This window comes from Sinohyriopsis cumingii, unplaced genomic scaffold (genome assembly GCF_028554795.1).
Source record: "Sinohyriopsis cumingii isolate HCF-2022 unplaced genomic scaffold, ASM2855479v2 utg001237l, whole genome shotgun sequence".
Classification (NCBI taxonomy): Eukaryota; Metazoa; Mollusca; class Bivalvia; order Unionida; family Unionidae; genus Sinohyriopsis; species Sinohyriopsis cumingii.
The window spans coordinates 1,564,281-1,581,807 of record NW_028315973.1 but is presented as its reverse complement, the minus strand read 5'-3'; the positions used below and the strand labels follow the sequence as shown (position 1 = coordinate 1,581,807).

Below are 17,527 nucleotides of genomic sequence, written 5' to 3'. Positions count from 1 at the left end.
TAATATTAATAGCAAGAAAAGGATAACATTTAAGGAGAGTTTCCATTATTATTTATTAATGGTGATGGTGGTATTAGTAGGAGGAGGAGGAGGAGGAAGACGTCCGCAAAGAGGAGTATAATTACTATTTATATTGGCAAAAGAGAAAGAAAATACTAGTAGTACGGGAAAGAAACGACGCAAATAAATCCTGCAAAACAAACAACAATTGTAACCTTTGAATTACATGACTGGGCATTGTCTTATTCCTGAAGATTGCGTGAAATTCTTTATTCCTGGATGCTGTATATATAGAAAAATGTTTGCAGTGCGCATAGTTAAGAATACAAATGTATTTTTTGTTGGTTTTATTCAGCTTTACACTTGAAAATTTTCAAATATTTGGTAAATTTCGTTTAAAACACGTTTGAACTTTACTGTTACGAAATTTATAATGTAGCACCGTTTCCGAAAGTCTATAGTGTTGTTTATTACAAGGAAAAGACATTTAATATCATACCTTCTCTCTATATAATTTCTGAGCATTTCTCTTTTTTGTGGATCAGGTCACTAATTGCAAAAATTTAACCTGCCAGAAATAGAACAAAATAAATATTCATGATAAACTTGCAAATATTCTCCATTGCTCGTTCAACAGAAAATTCAAAAGAAATTATCTTCAAAAAATTATTTATCATCAAAGAATATGAGGCGGGTAATATTGAACGATCAATTAAGAATTGTCCGAGACAAATATCCTAAATGTCAAATTCATATCGGTTCTTATCAGGTGATTTATACTATCTGACAGGAGTGAACTGGATACGAAGATGCGAACAAGTATTGTGATATCGTACGATATGCAAGCAGACGAACTAAAGGAGAAAATGTCTGGATTTTGTCTCACAGTACAAGCATAGCTTTAATAATGGTAAGTTAATAGCTTTTTCCTCTTTCCCTCTTTTTTTTTCTTTTTTTTTTCGTAGACACGTTTGTCTGTGTTATTGATTTCTACCGATTATGGAATGTGGAATGACTTTCACAAACTATACGATGCGTATAAGTAGTTGTCTTATTTCATAAACATTTCGAGCCGTGAAAAAAATCCTAACATTTGTTTTTTAAAAGAAAAGGTCTGTTGTTGTAGCTGTTGTTGTCACCATCTTTAATGTAAATATCTCAGATAGCTTCTTACGTTTTCGTAAAAATATTAATTTGCAATAGGATATAAATAGATAGCTATACGGATTCCTCGCTGGATACGACCGCTCCGGTGGTCTAGTGGTTAGAGCGTTCGCCTCGGATGCGGGAAGTCGTGGGTTCGATCCCAGGCCGAGTCATGCCAAAAACTTATTTAAAAATGGTACTAACAGATTCCTCGCTTGGCGCTCACCATTAAGAGGTCAGTGTTAGGACTGGTCGGCTGGTGTCAGAATAATGTGATTGGGTGGGACATCATGCTACATGTTTGCGGCATGATGTCCCAGTGCTAGATGTCACTATAAAATGCCATACTGCAGACATCTTAGCTATATGACTGAATAATTGTTAAAGCTACGTTAAACATCCAAATCACACACATACAGACAGACATACAGACAGAAACAAACACATACACACATTCCTGGTTGGATATATGTGGGAAAGCTTATTAGATATATGCCAGATCGAACGTAGCAAGTTTTTTTTCTTCCCTAATTCAAATTTACATTTGTTTCAGAATAATATGTTCATCATCATTTGATTTTGGAGAACAAACGTCCCGTAAATGTTTTCTTCTATAATTATGAATTTTAAAAAGTCGGCGAACATTTCTCGTAAATTTGTCGAATTTATTCAAATTCGGCGCCAGGGAAATCGTTTTGGACAAGAAAAAATTGTAACCTCCGTATCGTTTGAAAGTAATTTGATACTAAAATGACAAGGTGCATAAACATTTTCAAAAACGGTTGCCCGTCATTGTAAATTAGACAGTTTGATTTTGTTAGCAGCATCTATTAAAGGATCACATAACTCAAAGGTAACTGGCCCTCTTACTGTCAAAGCTGATTCGGTAGATCAGTTTGTAATGTGTCGAAGTCCTAATCGAAGGCTCGTGGGCTTGACGCCCGCTCAGCCCGTGTTGACTTCCTCGGTGTATCTTGGGAAAGGCACTTTGCTCTTTTTTCCTCAGCAAGACATAACCAATAAGGTTTTAAAGGCACCGCTATAACAAACGAAAATATAAACAACACTGTTCATTCTTTCTTTTCAAAGCACCATATGCTGTTCAGTGTGTGTGTGTGCGTATGTGTGTTGTATATGTAGAATAAAACAAAGAGAATCACATACAATACTTTTTAAAAGGTTTATAAAGTCACTCTCGTCATTACTTCTTGCACATTTCCTACAATGTAAGAAGGCCATGATCTTTTTCAAAGAGTGCTTATAACCAAACAACACAAATTTGCAGGACTCCAGGAAGCAAAACACGCGTAGGCCATTCAACGGATTCTTTTAAAAAATGGTACAGTATCACCAATTGTATGTAGTTTCGGGGTTTTTTCCTGTGTAAAAAATGAGCGATTCTGTTCTTCTTTATATTAAATTCGATATGGCATATCCCGGATCACTTTCTAGTTCGAATGAATTGTTGCTCCTTAATCAATTTTTGGGTTGTGTTTTGTGATCAGTTCATATCTACACTGGGTAGTTCTTTGCCGCTGGTCAAAGACACCGATTTTCTTTCCTAGACGTTTGCTGCCTCGCTTTGTTTGGTTCAGAGATCCTACCGATGAAGTCAGTAGAAACTGGAATTTGGTCTTTTAGTTTTGTTTTCTCAATTTTACTGTAGATCCATTTATTACTTTGAAAGATGCATGCTATTTTCTTGAAATAATTTCTCTAAATAATTATAAAGTATTTTGAAATGTATTTATAATAAAGAGCTAAAGTGCCGTTAAAACCTGCAAAACATAAAAGCAAACAATATACCAGGATATATTTGGCACCACTTCATGTGCATGCAAGTGGTAGTATTATACGAGGACGACATATAATTCTTTATAGATTGACATTGACTATTATAAACACATAACATTTGACCTTGCCATGAAGAATAAGTAAAACGCAAGCTTGTGCAAGTGAACCTTACAGGAATGTGAGGCTAGATTTTGATTTTACCGAGTCTCACATCACCAGGGTCAAATTATCCCTTCAAACTTCTAGAACATGCTTTTCAAGTCATTGGAATACCAACAAAAAAACAACCTACCATTTTGCTTTGTTTCGAGTTGGTGGAGCGAGTTGGATATGGTGCAAGGATACGTCAAGGCTGTTACGCCGAGAAGCATTCATGCGCTATTTGAATCAAGTTCTACCCACAACTTGGAACTAAACACGAATGCAGATTGTATTCATTATATGCACTTTTTTTTTTCCACTTTCCAAATATTTCACCCATAACATGTGAATATAATTCGTATTTACCTGGGGTGCTTAATAGTTTTATTCCATGCCTCTTAGAATACCGACGCGCGGACGTCAGTAAAAACACTTAACAAATAACAGTATTTAACTGATGTCAATTTAGCGTTCCTTGACAGGAATTACAAGTCCATTTTCTTTAAATATTTAATTTTTCTCATAAATGTGAGTCAACTCTATTATTACGTTATCCTTCTTATATGTCTTTTTCTTGTTTTGAAGTTGTAAAACTATGGTTTGAATTTGTGCCTAATAATGCAACAGTTCAACATTAAGCACTTTAGAGAAATTGACGCACGAGTGTCGGTTAGTATCTTTAACAGCACAGTGTCAAAATGTGATTGGCTCAACCTAGGGTGGACCTGTCTTGACGTGCCTGTGACTGCTTTGTTGCTCCAACGATTCAGCAAAACTCAGTACATTATATGGGCAACCAATCGTACAAGATACATTTAAAAATGTTAATAGCAAGAACCAATCTTTTTTAACTTGAACATATGTGCATGCCCAGAGTACGTTCTTGTTTTTCTGATCATTTTACACTTAAAATTTTTCTTGAAATTTGTATGCTATTTTATTTGTATGTTATTTTATCTGTATGCTATTTTATATGTATGCTATTTTATCTGTATGCTATTTTATCTGTATGGCCAGTGCAAGTACAAGAGACATGAATAAGATATATGATTGTTGAGTATCGGTAGCGCACTATAGATCAGTCATGTGAAAGTTATTGTCAGGTTATAAATAGACAAAGAATACTTGACATTTTCTTGCGAATAACACAGAACGTGATTTTAGAAAGATAAATTATATTTGATACGACAGTACAGCAAGTCATGAATGTCATTGTACTTATATTTAGTTGTAGTTTAATATTTACATTGATATAATTTCTATACTTGTGGCAAGAGTTCGAATAACAGTTCAAAGTAGACTGAACTATTTGCAAAACTGGATCATCGTGCTGTGGTTTTCTTGATTAAATTGTGAAGATTGAATAAACTGCTCATACCAAACCAAAACTCAACTCTAACAAGGAGCTCGGGTAAAGAAAATACAACCAGTATCATGTCCTTATTTAATAAATATTCAGGCATCTAAATATTTTTAAAAAAATTTAAAGAAATGAGACAAAATTATTAACGTGTTGAGAAATGAATTTCTATGCCACAAAATCATTACCTTGTTGAGACATGTAGTTCTTTCTCCATCCGACTGTATTAGGAGCGACGTTTGACTCATTATTTATAATTACTCTACCGATTGTATAGATATATACCTTTAATTTTGTAGGGATTTCAGGAAAATATACCCTGATCAAAGCCGATAAATTATATTATATTTATAAATTTATTTTTCATTTTTAAGGGTAATTTTCTTTGCAACTTTGCATGAAGGATGAAATATATATATATATATATATATATATATATATATATATATATATATATATATATATATATATATATAATAATAATAATAATGACTTTGTATAGCGCCTAATCTTTAGAAGCTCTAAGCGCTTTACAACATTAGACAATACCTATAAGATAAAAAAACATATAATAATATTATTACAAAAACAAACACCATCAAATTAGAAAAACATTAAAAAAATAAAAAACATGCTGAGAATATTTCAGGTAGGAAACATTATTAGGTCTTTAAGTTTGTTCTTGCAGTCGAAATAAGTGAGTTTTGAGAGAACTCTTGAATGTGATCACTGTGTCTTTGTGTCTATGTTCAGAGGGCAATTCATTCCACGTTGCTGGGCAATGGTATGCAAAAGAACGCTGTCCATATGACTTTGTTTTCATAGTGGGAATAATGAGTGTATACGATTGTCAGAAGAGGAGCGTGAGTTTCTTGCTGGTGTGTACACATAGGGTGAGATCAGATAAGTATCTTGGACTAGAGTACGACAGTGAAACGTAGCACAGAGAACAATTTTCGTGTTTGATTCTGGATCGAATGGATAGCTAGTGTAGGGTACAGAGCAGGGCGAGGTGTGCTCTGATTGTGGTACTCTAAGTATGATCCGAGCAGCTGTGTTTTGAACTTTTTGAAGTTTCTGGAGCAGATATTGAGATGAACCAGACATAATTGAGTTACAATAGTCCAGTCTTGAAAGTACTAATGAACACACAAGTGTTCTAGTGGCATCAGCTGAAAGATATTTGCGAAATGAGCTGATGCGTCTCAGCTCAAGATATGCAGCCTTGCATATGTTCATGACACGTTGGTGCGGTGTGAGAGTACTGTCCAGAGTAACACCTAAGTTTCGTACTGATTGTGTGAATTTAATGTTGGTGTTGCTGATATTTATTGTCTGAGGTAAAGGATGTGAATGAGAAAGTCTTTGTGTTGTCATCAGAATGGCCTTAGTTTTATCATCATTCATCTACAGCTTGTTACATGTCATCCATGATTTCACATCAGAAATGCACCTCTCTACACCTTGGATGGTAGCATCAACTTCAGATGGGTGGCTAGATTTGTATATTTTGGTGTCATCAGCGTACAATTGGTGAGACACTAGATGATGATCTATGACACTTGAGAGCGGCTGAGTGTACAGAATGAAGAGAACAGGTTCAAGAAGAGACCCCTGTGAAACAGCACAACATGGATCAACTGGACTGAAGTGTATTCCATTTGCAGATACAATTTGTGTCCTGTTGACCAAGTAGGACTTGAACCACAGTAAGGCTGTATCATGAATGCCAAATACATGCTGGAGACGGTGAAATAATATATCATGGTCTATTGTGTCAAATGCTGCAGACAAATCAAGGAGGGTGAGGACTGTAAACTTTCCGCTATCCAATGCAGAGAGAATGTCATTAGCTACTTTTAGAAGAGTAGTTTCAGTACTGAAGCAAGGGCGATATGCAGATTTTACATTGCTATAAAGACTGTTTGAATTTAGATGAGATTCAAGATGGGATAGAACAACCTTTTCTTAGATTTTTGATATGAATAAGAGATTAGAAACTGGGCGGTAGTTCTTTAAATCGTTATGGTCTAGTGTTGGTTTCTTCAGCAGAGGATTTACAATGGCAGTTTTGAAAAATGATGGGAATTCCCCGGATGAGAGAGAGGTTATTAATAACATCAGTTAGTGAAGGCAATACTGGATCTAAGCACTCAAGCAGCAGTGATGTTGGAATCGGATCAAGTTCACATGACTTTGGTCCACTCTTCATCAGGATTGTACGTACGAAATCCATAGAGACAGGTTCAAATACTGCTAATGGTTGCCGCTCAAATTCTGTATCCCAACTGTATGGTGACGACGAGTCAATTGAAACTGTGGTGTCAAGCTTATCTCTAATGGTTTGTACTTTGTAATGAAAGAAATTTGCAAACATGTCCGTAAGGTCGACTGGAGAGAAGGTAGTTGGAAGTGGTGTTGATTTGTTCCTTGACATTAGCTTGTTAGTAATCTCGAACAGCTCTTTGCAACTGGAACTTTCCATGATCTTAGTCGTGTAGTGGGCTGATTTCGCTGCATAGGTTATATCTGTGACATTCTTCTTAGCAAAGTCATAGATTTGCTTATGAATAGTGATTCTGGTGGAAAGCCAGAGCCTCTCAGCTTTACGGCGGTCTCTTTTAGCAGTGCAAAGATGGTCTCTAACACTGCTATACCATGTAGAACACTTTTGAATTGATACTCTGCACTTGGTGGCTGGGGCATGTTTGTCAAGCAATGAACGCAGACAGTTATCGAGTTTTTTCTGCGGTAGGAGGTAAGCAAGTTGTTAGGTTAGCTTGGATGTCATGCATTAGTTTGGTTCTATTTATCATGCGGAGGTTTCTCTTAGTAGCAGATAAAGGTGGAGGGTTAGGGACTCATACGTCAAGATGGCGTATAATGCAGAGGTGATCTGATGGAAGGTCATGAGATACCAGGGAGGACCATAGAATGTTATCATCAGGTCTATGAAGAATCCAGTCTAAAATGTGACCATGTTTATGGGTGGGTTGGTCAACTGACTGTTTGAGGTTGAAAACATTAATGGAATCTAGGAGTTTTGATGTATTTGAGTTTCCGGGAAAGTCAAAGTGAAAGTTGAAATCTCCAAGAATAATCAGGTTGCCACCTATCAAATTTCCATAGTCCAGGAGATTCGGAAACTGCTCCAAAAACAGAGAGTCAGCCAGCTTGTTTTTTTTACTAGGAGGAGGGCGGTATAGGCAGAAAAAATGGACTGACCTTTGCTCCAGTGTGAGTGTGGTTTGGGCTAGTTCAAACGATGTGTGGTCGAAATTGAATGTCGTGGTGTAGTTAAGATGTTTTATCATGGAGTTCTTTGTGATGACAACAATTCCACCTCCGCGAGAATTACGGGGGAACGACTTGATGGAGTAACCAATGGGTGTTAGAGCCGTACACTTGGGCTCATCGCCTGATGTTTTTAGCCATGTTTCTGTCAGGAAAAATATGTCAACATTTTGGTCGTTGATAACATTAACTATTTCTGTACGTTTTTCCGGTGGTCCTACTGACTGGGCATTGAATAATGCAATGCGCAGAGGTATTTCTTGGATAGTTGACACAAAGGTTGACGAATTAATAGGGATTTGAATTAGGTTATCTAAATTAACGATCCAATTGTTTTTAAATGGTTGTGCCGAGATAAGGGAGATAACTGGGATTCTTCTTCCTGTTCTACGCCGGCCAGCTTTGAAACAACGTTTCTTTCCTCGCTTCTGTTTACATTTAGGCAATGATGAATGAGGTCCCAGTTCGTTTAGTCTAGAGCACAGTGTAGTGTGGAGAGCCAAGGAGTGATCATTTAAAGTAATTAATGAGGGTCCATCATAGCATAAACGGGTTGACTGGCGAGTATCACGTGATGGCGGTTTGTTTAAAACAGTGGAGCAAGACAGCTGAGAAAAAGTCTAATTGTTCTCGTTTCCAAAACAAGGATATCAAGAAACACATACGAATTTAACAGCCAATACATAATGAACACAATAACGACGATGAAAACAGGCAACAAGCACAAATATCATGAAAACGGCACTAAAAAACGGAACAGCTGCTTCAAGCCGGTTAAGCGATAGCGGCCATCTTGTCTTAATGTCATATATATAAAGGTAACAATATTTCCTGGCAGAAAATTACAAATTAACACATATAATGGTGTACACATGCAAGTAATTATAAAGATAATATAACTAATAAATATAAGAATAATTTCGTTAGACGTAGATATTTACATGATATCATTTTATAGGTTTTAGGTTTCCTGTTTTTAATATTGTCTTTGGTGCGGTTTTCGGAGATGGCTATACCGACCTGCTTCCAAGGGTGGAAAATGAATACCAAAAGTAGCAACAGCAGTACAAGCAATGTACCGACATGTGGAAAATTTGTAACCAGGCACTCTAAGGGTTGGTTTGATGCCATGACGGCATGTAAAGCGATGGGGTCAACTCTCTTTTTCATCAAAGGCAGCGACGATGATGATTTTCTTACCCGACACTTTCCGCCAAGCCTTAATGAAGAGTTTTGGATAGGCCTGCATAGAAACGTACGTAGAAATTGTTCATTTAAATGTATGTATGTATGTATGTAGGTATGTATGTATGTATGTATGTATGCCGAATAACAATCCTTTCAAGTGCGCTGGATCCCATCAAGGGATCACGTGCGTCAGGGATTGATTAAGATAAATGCAATAAACTGACAATGAACAGTGCAAAACTAGTATCTAACTAGCCTGAGCGCTTTCGACTCTTTAATGACAAATAAATAAAACAGAAAAACGGTTATGTTTGAAAAACTTTACATGGTTGTTTCTACAGGAATTAAACCTTTAACTTTATTGTGTTTTAACTAGTTTCTTTCATTGGGTGCTGAAACTGGAAAATATTTGTACTGACCTAGAAATCTTCAATCTTCTAAGGCGTCTTTGTCATTCAGTCAGATCTATGAAGGTTGATCAGGGCAAAGCTAACGTCAATCACTAATCAAGACCACCCTAGTCAATCTGGCCTCTGTGGTGAGAAAAGGGGCAAAACCTGTCAACATATGATAGAGACCAGGATATTTTCTAGCAGAGTTACTAGAGAAAAACTAAACATACATGGTCCGAACAAAGCGTGCAAAACATGCAAAACAGATAATATCATTTATTTCATCAAGATCTGTAAGATCTGTAGCCTTCAGCATGTCGAATAAACTGAAAAGCTACACAAAAGGATCAACCTTCATAGATCTGATCGGATGACAAAGAAGCTGTACAGAAGCCCGGTCGCAGAACACTTCTCCTCCCCTAGCCACACTTTCAGTAATATAACACTTATTGCAATTGCTCACAACCCCAGCTGGAGTTCCCAAACCAGGACAGAAAAGGAATCATACGGGATACGCCGCCTTAGAACATTGAAACCAAGCGATTTAAACCAAGAAGACTAGAAAAAGACAACTATGCACAAATAAAATTATGTTTTGCAGCCGATACATTTTCTTTTAAATAATTCTCTAAATTTGCTTAATAGTCTATGACTACTATAACAATGAAATATCTGGGATATAATTTGCGCTTACATAAATTTACATAAAATAACAGATGTCGTTATGGCTCATCAATTTCTATGTCAATACATATGTTTTCCAGTATCAATAACAAGTTGAAAGAAACTAGTTCGAACATAATAATGTTAGAGGTTTAATTCCTGCCGAAGCAGAAATGTACAGTTTTGCAAACATAACCGTTTTTCTCTTTTATTTGTTTGTCTTGTCTATGTTTTGTAATTGCCTTTGAAAAAGACTAATTAAAAGGGTCGAAAGCGCACAGGCTAGTTATATATATATATATATATATATATATATATATATATATATATATATATATATATATATATATATATATATATATGTGTGTGTGTGTGTGTGTGTGTGTGTGTGTATGTGTGTGTGTGTGATATATATATATATATATATATATATATATATATATATATATATATATATATATATATATATATATGTATGTATGTATGTGTATATATATATATATATATATATATATATATATATATATATATATATATATATATATATATGTATGTATGTGTATATATATATATATATATATATATATATATATATATATATATATATATATATATATATATATATATATATATATATATTGCATAAACTCGGCGGGATTATGAGTGGCGTATCAAAATTTCTTATAATTGCCTTTCATTCTTATATAAATTAGGGGAGCAGCATTGTTGGAATCTGTGTTTCGATATTGAATTTAAAGCGGCATTGATGCCTTGGTGTGTGGTTCCACATAATCTTTTTCCTGGCCACACCCAATACAAATCACTCTTCACTCAGCATTGTGTGTGCATTAATTGAAAACATCCATTCCAGTTACGTTTTCCAGTCGCCAAAGGGCGAGATTTTTTTTAAGTAGAGAAATTAAACGTGCGTTCTTCCCTGATACATTATACATAGAAAGAGATAAAGAAGAAAGAAAAACAAACGATGGGCGTAAAGTGGATTTTTATAATAACTAATCTTTTCAAGGTAATCTATGTCTATTCTCATTAGCTTTTAAATCGAAAAACGGTTCTGAATCTGTATAATTTGATGTGATTATATGGTAAACATATGGCAGCTGTTTTATTCCTCAGAAATGAAATATGTTATACTGAACGATTGGCCATAGTGGTTATTCTGCAGCAGATCGTAGACGTTGCCACTCCTGTGAGGCGCTCATCCGTCATATATCTGCTGATCAGGAGCTGGCGCAAATCCCCGCCCCAAAAAGGAACCAGAGAAACCTAGGTACCGGATCAGCATTTTTAATAAAGAACTTAGTGCATCTTATACATTTATTTTTTCTTTGCTTTGTTCATATGGAAGAATAGAAAATATACCTGGGTTTATTTACCTGGTATCAACCTTCGCGAAATCACTCAGGTGTGCTGAAACCCTGTCCCCTTGGACTCTAGATTCAAAAAACCCTTCGGTATTCGGCGAAAGTCGATACCTGAAAAGATAGGTATGATCCCTATATTTTACTTTAATGCCTAAACTCACGTACATTACATATGCATGAAAATGCCGATCTTTCAATATTGAGTCAGTTTAGTCTTCGTGCACGAGTGCGTCGTGCATGTAGTGTCAAATGCTCAAGTATATCATTAGTATATGAATGTTTGAACATTGATTTAGAACATACCATAAAATATGGATTTATTGACGATGGAACAAAGTGTGGGCGCTTCTTAATTACGTACTGGCCGAAATCTATGACGACTTGTAACATGTTTATGGCGAAGATGTTCTGTGAAATAACACAACTGTAAATAAATTTAGTTTGATTTTGTAAGGTTCAACGCCATTTTTCAGCATTAAAAGGTTTTACATGGCGACCAGTATATCTGGTTGAGGAAGAATCTATGAAAGATTCCGGGAAGAACCGAGACTAGAATTCACGTGGACAGAGGTGAGATTGTGAGTGGTCTCCGAAGACGAGCACCATAGACCATTCGGTCACCCAGGGCCCAAGTAAATAAATTAAAATGTTGAAGCTGGTCAGGAATCGCATCAATACGACCTCAGACGTGGGCTCAGTAGCGTTAAAGTGCAAAAAGATATTGTTGGGGTAAAATTACAAACTAAATCCTGTTCCAACACAGGATTTAGCGGAGGCCTCGGTCATTCAGTTGTTGTTTATATGAATCATATTACGTGGGGGTGGGGGTAGACTGAAGTTTACGATGAGTACCGCATTCATTGGAACAGGAAACGTCTCGCGTCAAAACCGCTGGGGAAAAACTCAAATTATATAAATATAGCCTCCTCAGAGGAGTGAATGACATCAATTTTGGTGACAAGACTTGGATATGCCATTTAATTAAACTGAGTACAACTAAAATTTAAAAAACAAAATATGACTATAATTGCTCTTAGAACGAAGAACTTAGTAAGGATTTTCTATTCCATCTTCTCGGACGTTTATGGTCCCGTCGTCTAGATACCCGTGTCTAAGGCTGCATCGGCTGAAGATTCTATGGGCGATGGAAATGCCTTAACCCGAGGTTTAGGTGCTGACCGCAGACCGGAAGCTGCTTCGTTGTGACAACAAGATTACTTGCTGGAATAGGACACTAAAGTGATGGTATATACTCTTTACAGTCCAGACTTGTCACTGAATTACTTTTGGTTCTTGCCGGTGTAAAAATACATGCAGGCGGGAGACCGATTTGAAAGTCGCTCTCAAGCTGGAAATGAGGCCTACATGTGGGTACACCATCCCCTATCTTTACCCCTACCCTCCTCAACCCCAAAACCAAATCCTATCCCCAAAAAATAAAAAAGAATATAATCAAAACAGACAATAACAACGCGTTTGTCAAGTTGTCAACGAATTTTTAAATGCGTCGAAGTAGTGGAAGAGTGTTTCAAATGGCAAAAATAATCAATTATTCGCAGGAATGATATTTGTCTATCACGGGCATCTTCTGTGAATTTTTGAAACTTCCCTCGTAGGATAATTATTGAAAGGGTAGAGACAACGAAGTCGGGTTAAAAAGAAACTGAAAACAAATTGTGCATGCGTTTGATGGAAGTGCGTAATTAAGCAAAATGAGGATAAAATGAAGAAAAAGCAAGAGCGATCGTGGAAGGAGGGATGTGGACACTCACATGCTTTCTGTACCATTAATTCCTTAATGTCTGACAGCACTTATAATTACATGCGATTAAAGGTCACTAAGTACCACTTACGCGCCGGAAGGAAGTGACTCGGGTCCAATATTAAGTGTCTCATTTTCTAGCTCTGAATACATAATCATGATTCGCATCAAGATTTATCTGCCATCAAAACAAGCCCATCCATCAGTAAGTTAAATTATCTCACTGGTAAAGCAAGAGTTTTCTTTCTTACCGGTCAAAGTAACTGAAGTACAGATTTATCCAAATAACCAGGAGCAGCACCACACCAGGGGTTACTTGGAATATACTGCTTATAAATCAGCTTCATAGCGTGTCGCTATCTTTAAACAATTTGTTATTTTGTGAGGGTTTAGTCTTTGCTTATAATTTTTTTTTTAAATTTTGTGTGGTTTATTTGGGGTTTTTTTGGGGGGGTGGGGTTATAAAGATCATTGATCATTTCTAAACTAAACAATATCACGAAAATGAAAGTTAGAATGGCGCTGAGGTTCACTGAGCCACACGGTGGCATAGTTTTTTTTATATAACCAGATGCCATTATGCTGTCGTTTAGGATACATGGTTTCATGATTCTTTACCTTATTTGGATATGTTCTAGTTTATTGCTTTCATTTACTATTTCCTTGTTTGTCATTGATCAATAAAATTCGTTTAATGCATACGACTATAAATAGTCTCATTCACAGACGACAAATGGGAACGTGACTACGTATGGGCAGAACTCTTTCATTTCAACAAATAATTCTCGGAATAAAAGTAACTAAATACTGAAATGTTCAGAACCCATAATGGTTATGTTTTGTGCTCTAAACTGGTAAGGGGCTGATGTGCTTTATCTCAAGTCTGTCTGGAAAACTGGATTTAAAAGAAAACAAAAAATCTATAAAACAAACGTTAATATCGATCACGAAAATTAATGAACCATTTATTTAAAATTTATGTGCTATTTCGACAAATTATTTTAGTCATATATCATTTAAATTGCTATGATTCAAACGAGTTAAATATTCAACTTCATTAAAAAACACTTATATAAAAGTCAATGCTTCATTCATATTTCAAGCCGAAATATTTCCATAGTTAAGATCTTAAAATTCAAGTGATGATACAGGCAAAGGAATATTAGAATACGCAAAAGCCAGAACTACTTTATATATTTAACTTGAAGCCTTTTATTCTAACATATACGCGAATTTTATCGCTGTTTATCGTATCTGAATTTCCGACAGTAAAATCCACACAAAAGGTAAGAAACGTGAGGCCATTGTAACGTCATTGTTATGTACTGACGTGACGTAAGTACTCATTCCATGATAATATTTCTCACCCATGCGACAGAGAACTGTAGCTGTTTTACTAACCTTACTTTTCTTATCTCAGTCTAGTCATCTCAGACCAGTCGTTTCGGTTATGGTGTCCACGCACTCAGAACTACTTTAAAAAAAAGAAACCCTTGTTGTCTTCTGCTGTACCTGACGTAGTTGTTCTAAAATCAGTAACAGCAACAACAAATATATAACAAAAACATGGTAACTAAAGGTCAATCCATCTCTGAGATCACACCATGCAAAACATTTCGAGAGAGACAAAGACACACACACACACAATGTCGAACTTTTTTGGTATTATGCTAGTTTGTTCCACACAGCATGGTTAGTTTTATCCTATATGCAGGCCTAGCTCAGTACATTTTCATGTCAGCGTCATTAAATGTAGTTAAAGCTACCTAACTAGTTTTAGATACTTCGTGTGAAACAAATTATATACTGTTAACTACATTTAATGCCGCTGACCTGAAAATTGACTGTGCTACAGATATGATAAAATTCTCAATGCTGTGTGAAATGAACTATGACAAAAAATACTGATCTTTCATACACGGGGCTGATTTTAAAATCAATATTATATACAGCACAAATATGTCACAAACAGTTTCACCTCCTCAAAAGAAAGGGAGAGTTACATACAGTAGTGACACATATCTCTAATTACCTATGAATAATTGAATGCAGCATGTTACTCTTCCTTACAGCTTGTACTAAGTGTAACTACAGTAGAGATGTGTACCCAGTATCGTTTCGCTATTTACAAAATATCTTTTCAAAATTGGAATTGCTGAAAATAAAACATTTTCTTGTAATTCATATTAATTATTTATTGTTAATTTCATATAACATCAATATATTAAATGTGATAATACCTCATTACTATGAGACGTTTGATGTTATTTTTCTTTGCTCACGCGTATAAATTGTGTACAACGGATGTAACGGTCATACCACAGCCCTCATTAACATATTTATATTAATGAGCCGCATGTAAACATTTGGACGTGAACTATACTACACTAGTGAAAAAAAAAATTATCTTTATTTTTAAAGCAAAATATTGGGTGAGAAAAATAATCTACGTTGGGGTTTGGACCGAGACAAGGAAATTCCAGTCGCGGTGTTACATTATATGTCTACCCACTAGATAGATAGATAGACAGATACATACATACATACATACATACATACATACATACATACATACATACATACATACATACATACATACATACATGCATGCATGCATGCATGCATGCATGCATGCATGCATACATACATACATACATACATACATACATACATACATACATACATACATACATAGAAAGACACAGAGAGAGAGATAGATAAATAGATATGTCTCGAATGCTACATAATTACACTGTTACCTATTTTACGTTTTACCCTCTCTGCCCAAAGGTCGCCAATAAAACAAAATTTATTTAACAGTATAACCACTTCGATTCATTACCAAATTTAAAAACGTATTATTTTTCCTCTAAATATGAAAAAAAAATTTAATTTCCGAACAGCTTAGAAGGTCGCTAATGTGAAAATAGCATTTATATCATTCCAGGTATCAGAAATATTTATTTGCAAGATAATTATTAGGCTGTATGATAGAAAGATTTAAACAGATAACTTTTAATACAAATTTCAGGTTAACATAATATAATTCCAGAACAGTAAGAGAAATGTTTGTTCTAAACATTTCAGGTTTCAACATGGATGTGGTCTAGCGGTGATAATTTCATCGGACTATCGAAGTTCAAGGACCAAAATTCAGGTACATAGTCAAATGTATCAATTTCCATTCAAGAAAGTATAATGGTCAGCAAGAAGTGTGTTTGCTTGTTATCTGGCCAGTTTGACTTCGTTCTTCTTTTAAATGACTCATTGGCCTTTTCAACAATACTGTTGTCGAATGAGTTGACGATTCCTATATGTTGTAACTCTCATCTACTTTCGAGATTGTCTACTTCATTGATTAAATTTAGAAATGCTCCTCCTAAAGCATTGTATACATGCTTCAAAATGAAGCTTGGTAAACCATCAATGAATGTTTTAAGTAGTGTACGAGGTTCGCTTGGTACGCTCCATTCTTGGTCTTCCAATTTCTTTCAAAATCTGCAGCAAATCAATATCAGGGAATTATTTAACAGCCTTAGTTATTTAGTACACTCCATTTAACTATATCTGAGGCACCGGGTGACCGAATGGTCTACAACGCTCACCTTTATCAATCACAGCCATCTCACATATGTCCACGTCTCTTATGCCATGTGTTTAGCCTCGAATATACAGTAACACAAGAAAGAGTGAAAACAACAAGCTTTGAAAAGTACAATAACTGATTTCCCTGGAAAATTCTGTAAAAGTGAAAAATTATGAAATTACGGTTTTAAGAATCAAATCCAAAAATAATCCAAGAATAATCCACAAATAAAATATTTGAAGTCCTAGTTACAAAATGTTCTACTGATTTCAAGTTCGAATCCCGATGAGGAATCCAAGATGGAAGACGATGACGTATGCTGTAACCTGTAGTGTTGAAGTCTACAGTTCCTTGTAGAAACAAGAATTATCACTCCGGTTTTGGAAATCTAAATAAATTTCTTATAAGAACTGTCTTTGATTAAGAATCTCACATGAGCACATGTATTTTTCAGGAAAAAAAAGTCATAATCCTTTTGAATCCAAATAATTTGAAATAACTCCTATCCATGTAATTTGAAATAACTCCAAACAGCACAGCATACAACTTCTAGTGTAACAGCCCAACCTCTACTTGGAATAATGCTTCGAAACGAAGGTTATATCGTCTTCTAAAACGTAGAAAGGGGTCATGTGATCATGTTCTCGAAGGTCGTAGAAATTAGGTACTTGTTAAAGATCACGCCCATCCTATGTGACCCTGACAAAAATGAATCATTTTATTCTAAGAACAAAAAATGACATCGACAACAACCAATCATTTTAAAATAAAAATAGAACTTGTTTACGTGGTTGCTACTATTTTTGAATCAAGGGTCAG

At 35.4% G+C, this 17,527-nt stretch overlaps 1 protein-coding gene across 1 annotated transcript in view; it reads left to right on the top strand.

Moving 5' to 3' along the window:
• The first annotated feature begins 811 nt into the window (after window positions 1-811).
• The window catches only part of LOC149772709 (uncharacterized), a 117,478-nt gene continuing 100,762 nt past the window's right edge, over window positions 812-17,527 (top strand). The window contains exons 1-3 of the mRNA XM_089947459.1: window positions 812-910; window positions 8,694-8,990; window positions 16,210-16,279. Of these exons, the coding sequence (XP_089803585.1) occupies window positions 908-910; window positions 8,694-8,990; window positions 16,210-16,279 (370 nt within the window). The 5' untranslated portion in view covers window positions 812-907. The remainder of the gene's footprint in view (window positions 911-8,693; window positions 8,991-16,209; window positions 16,280-17,527) is intronic.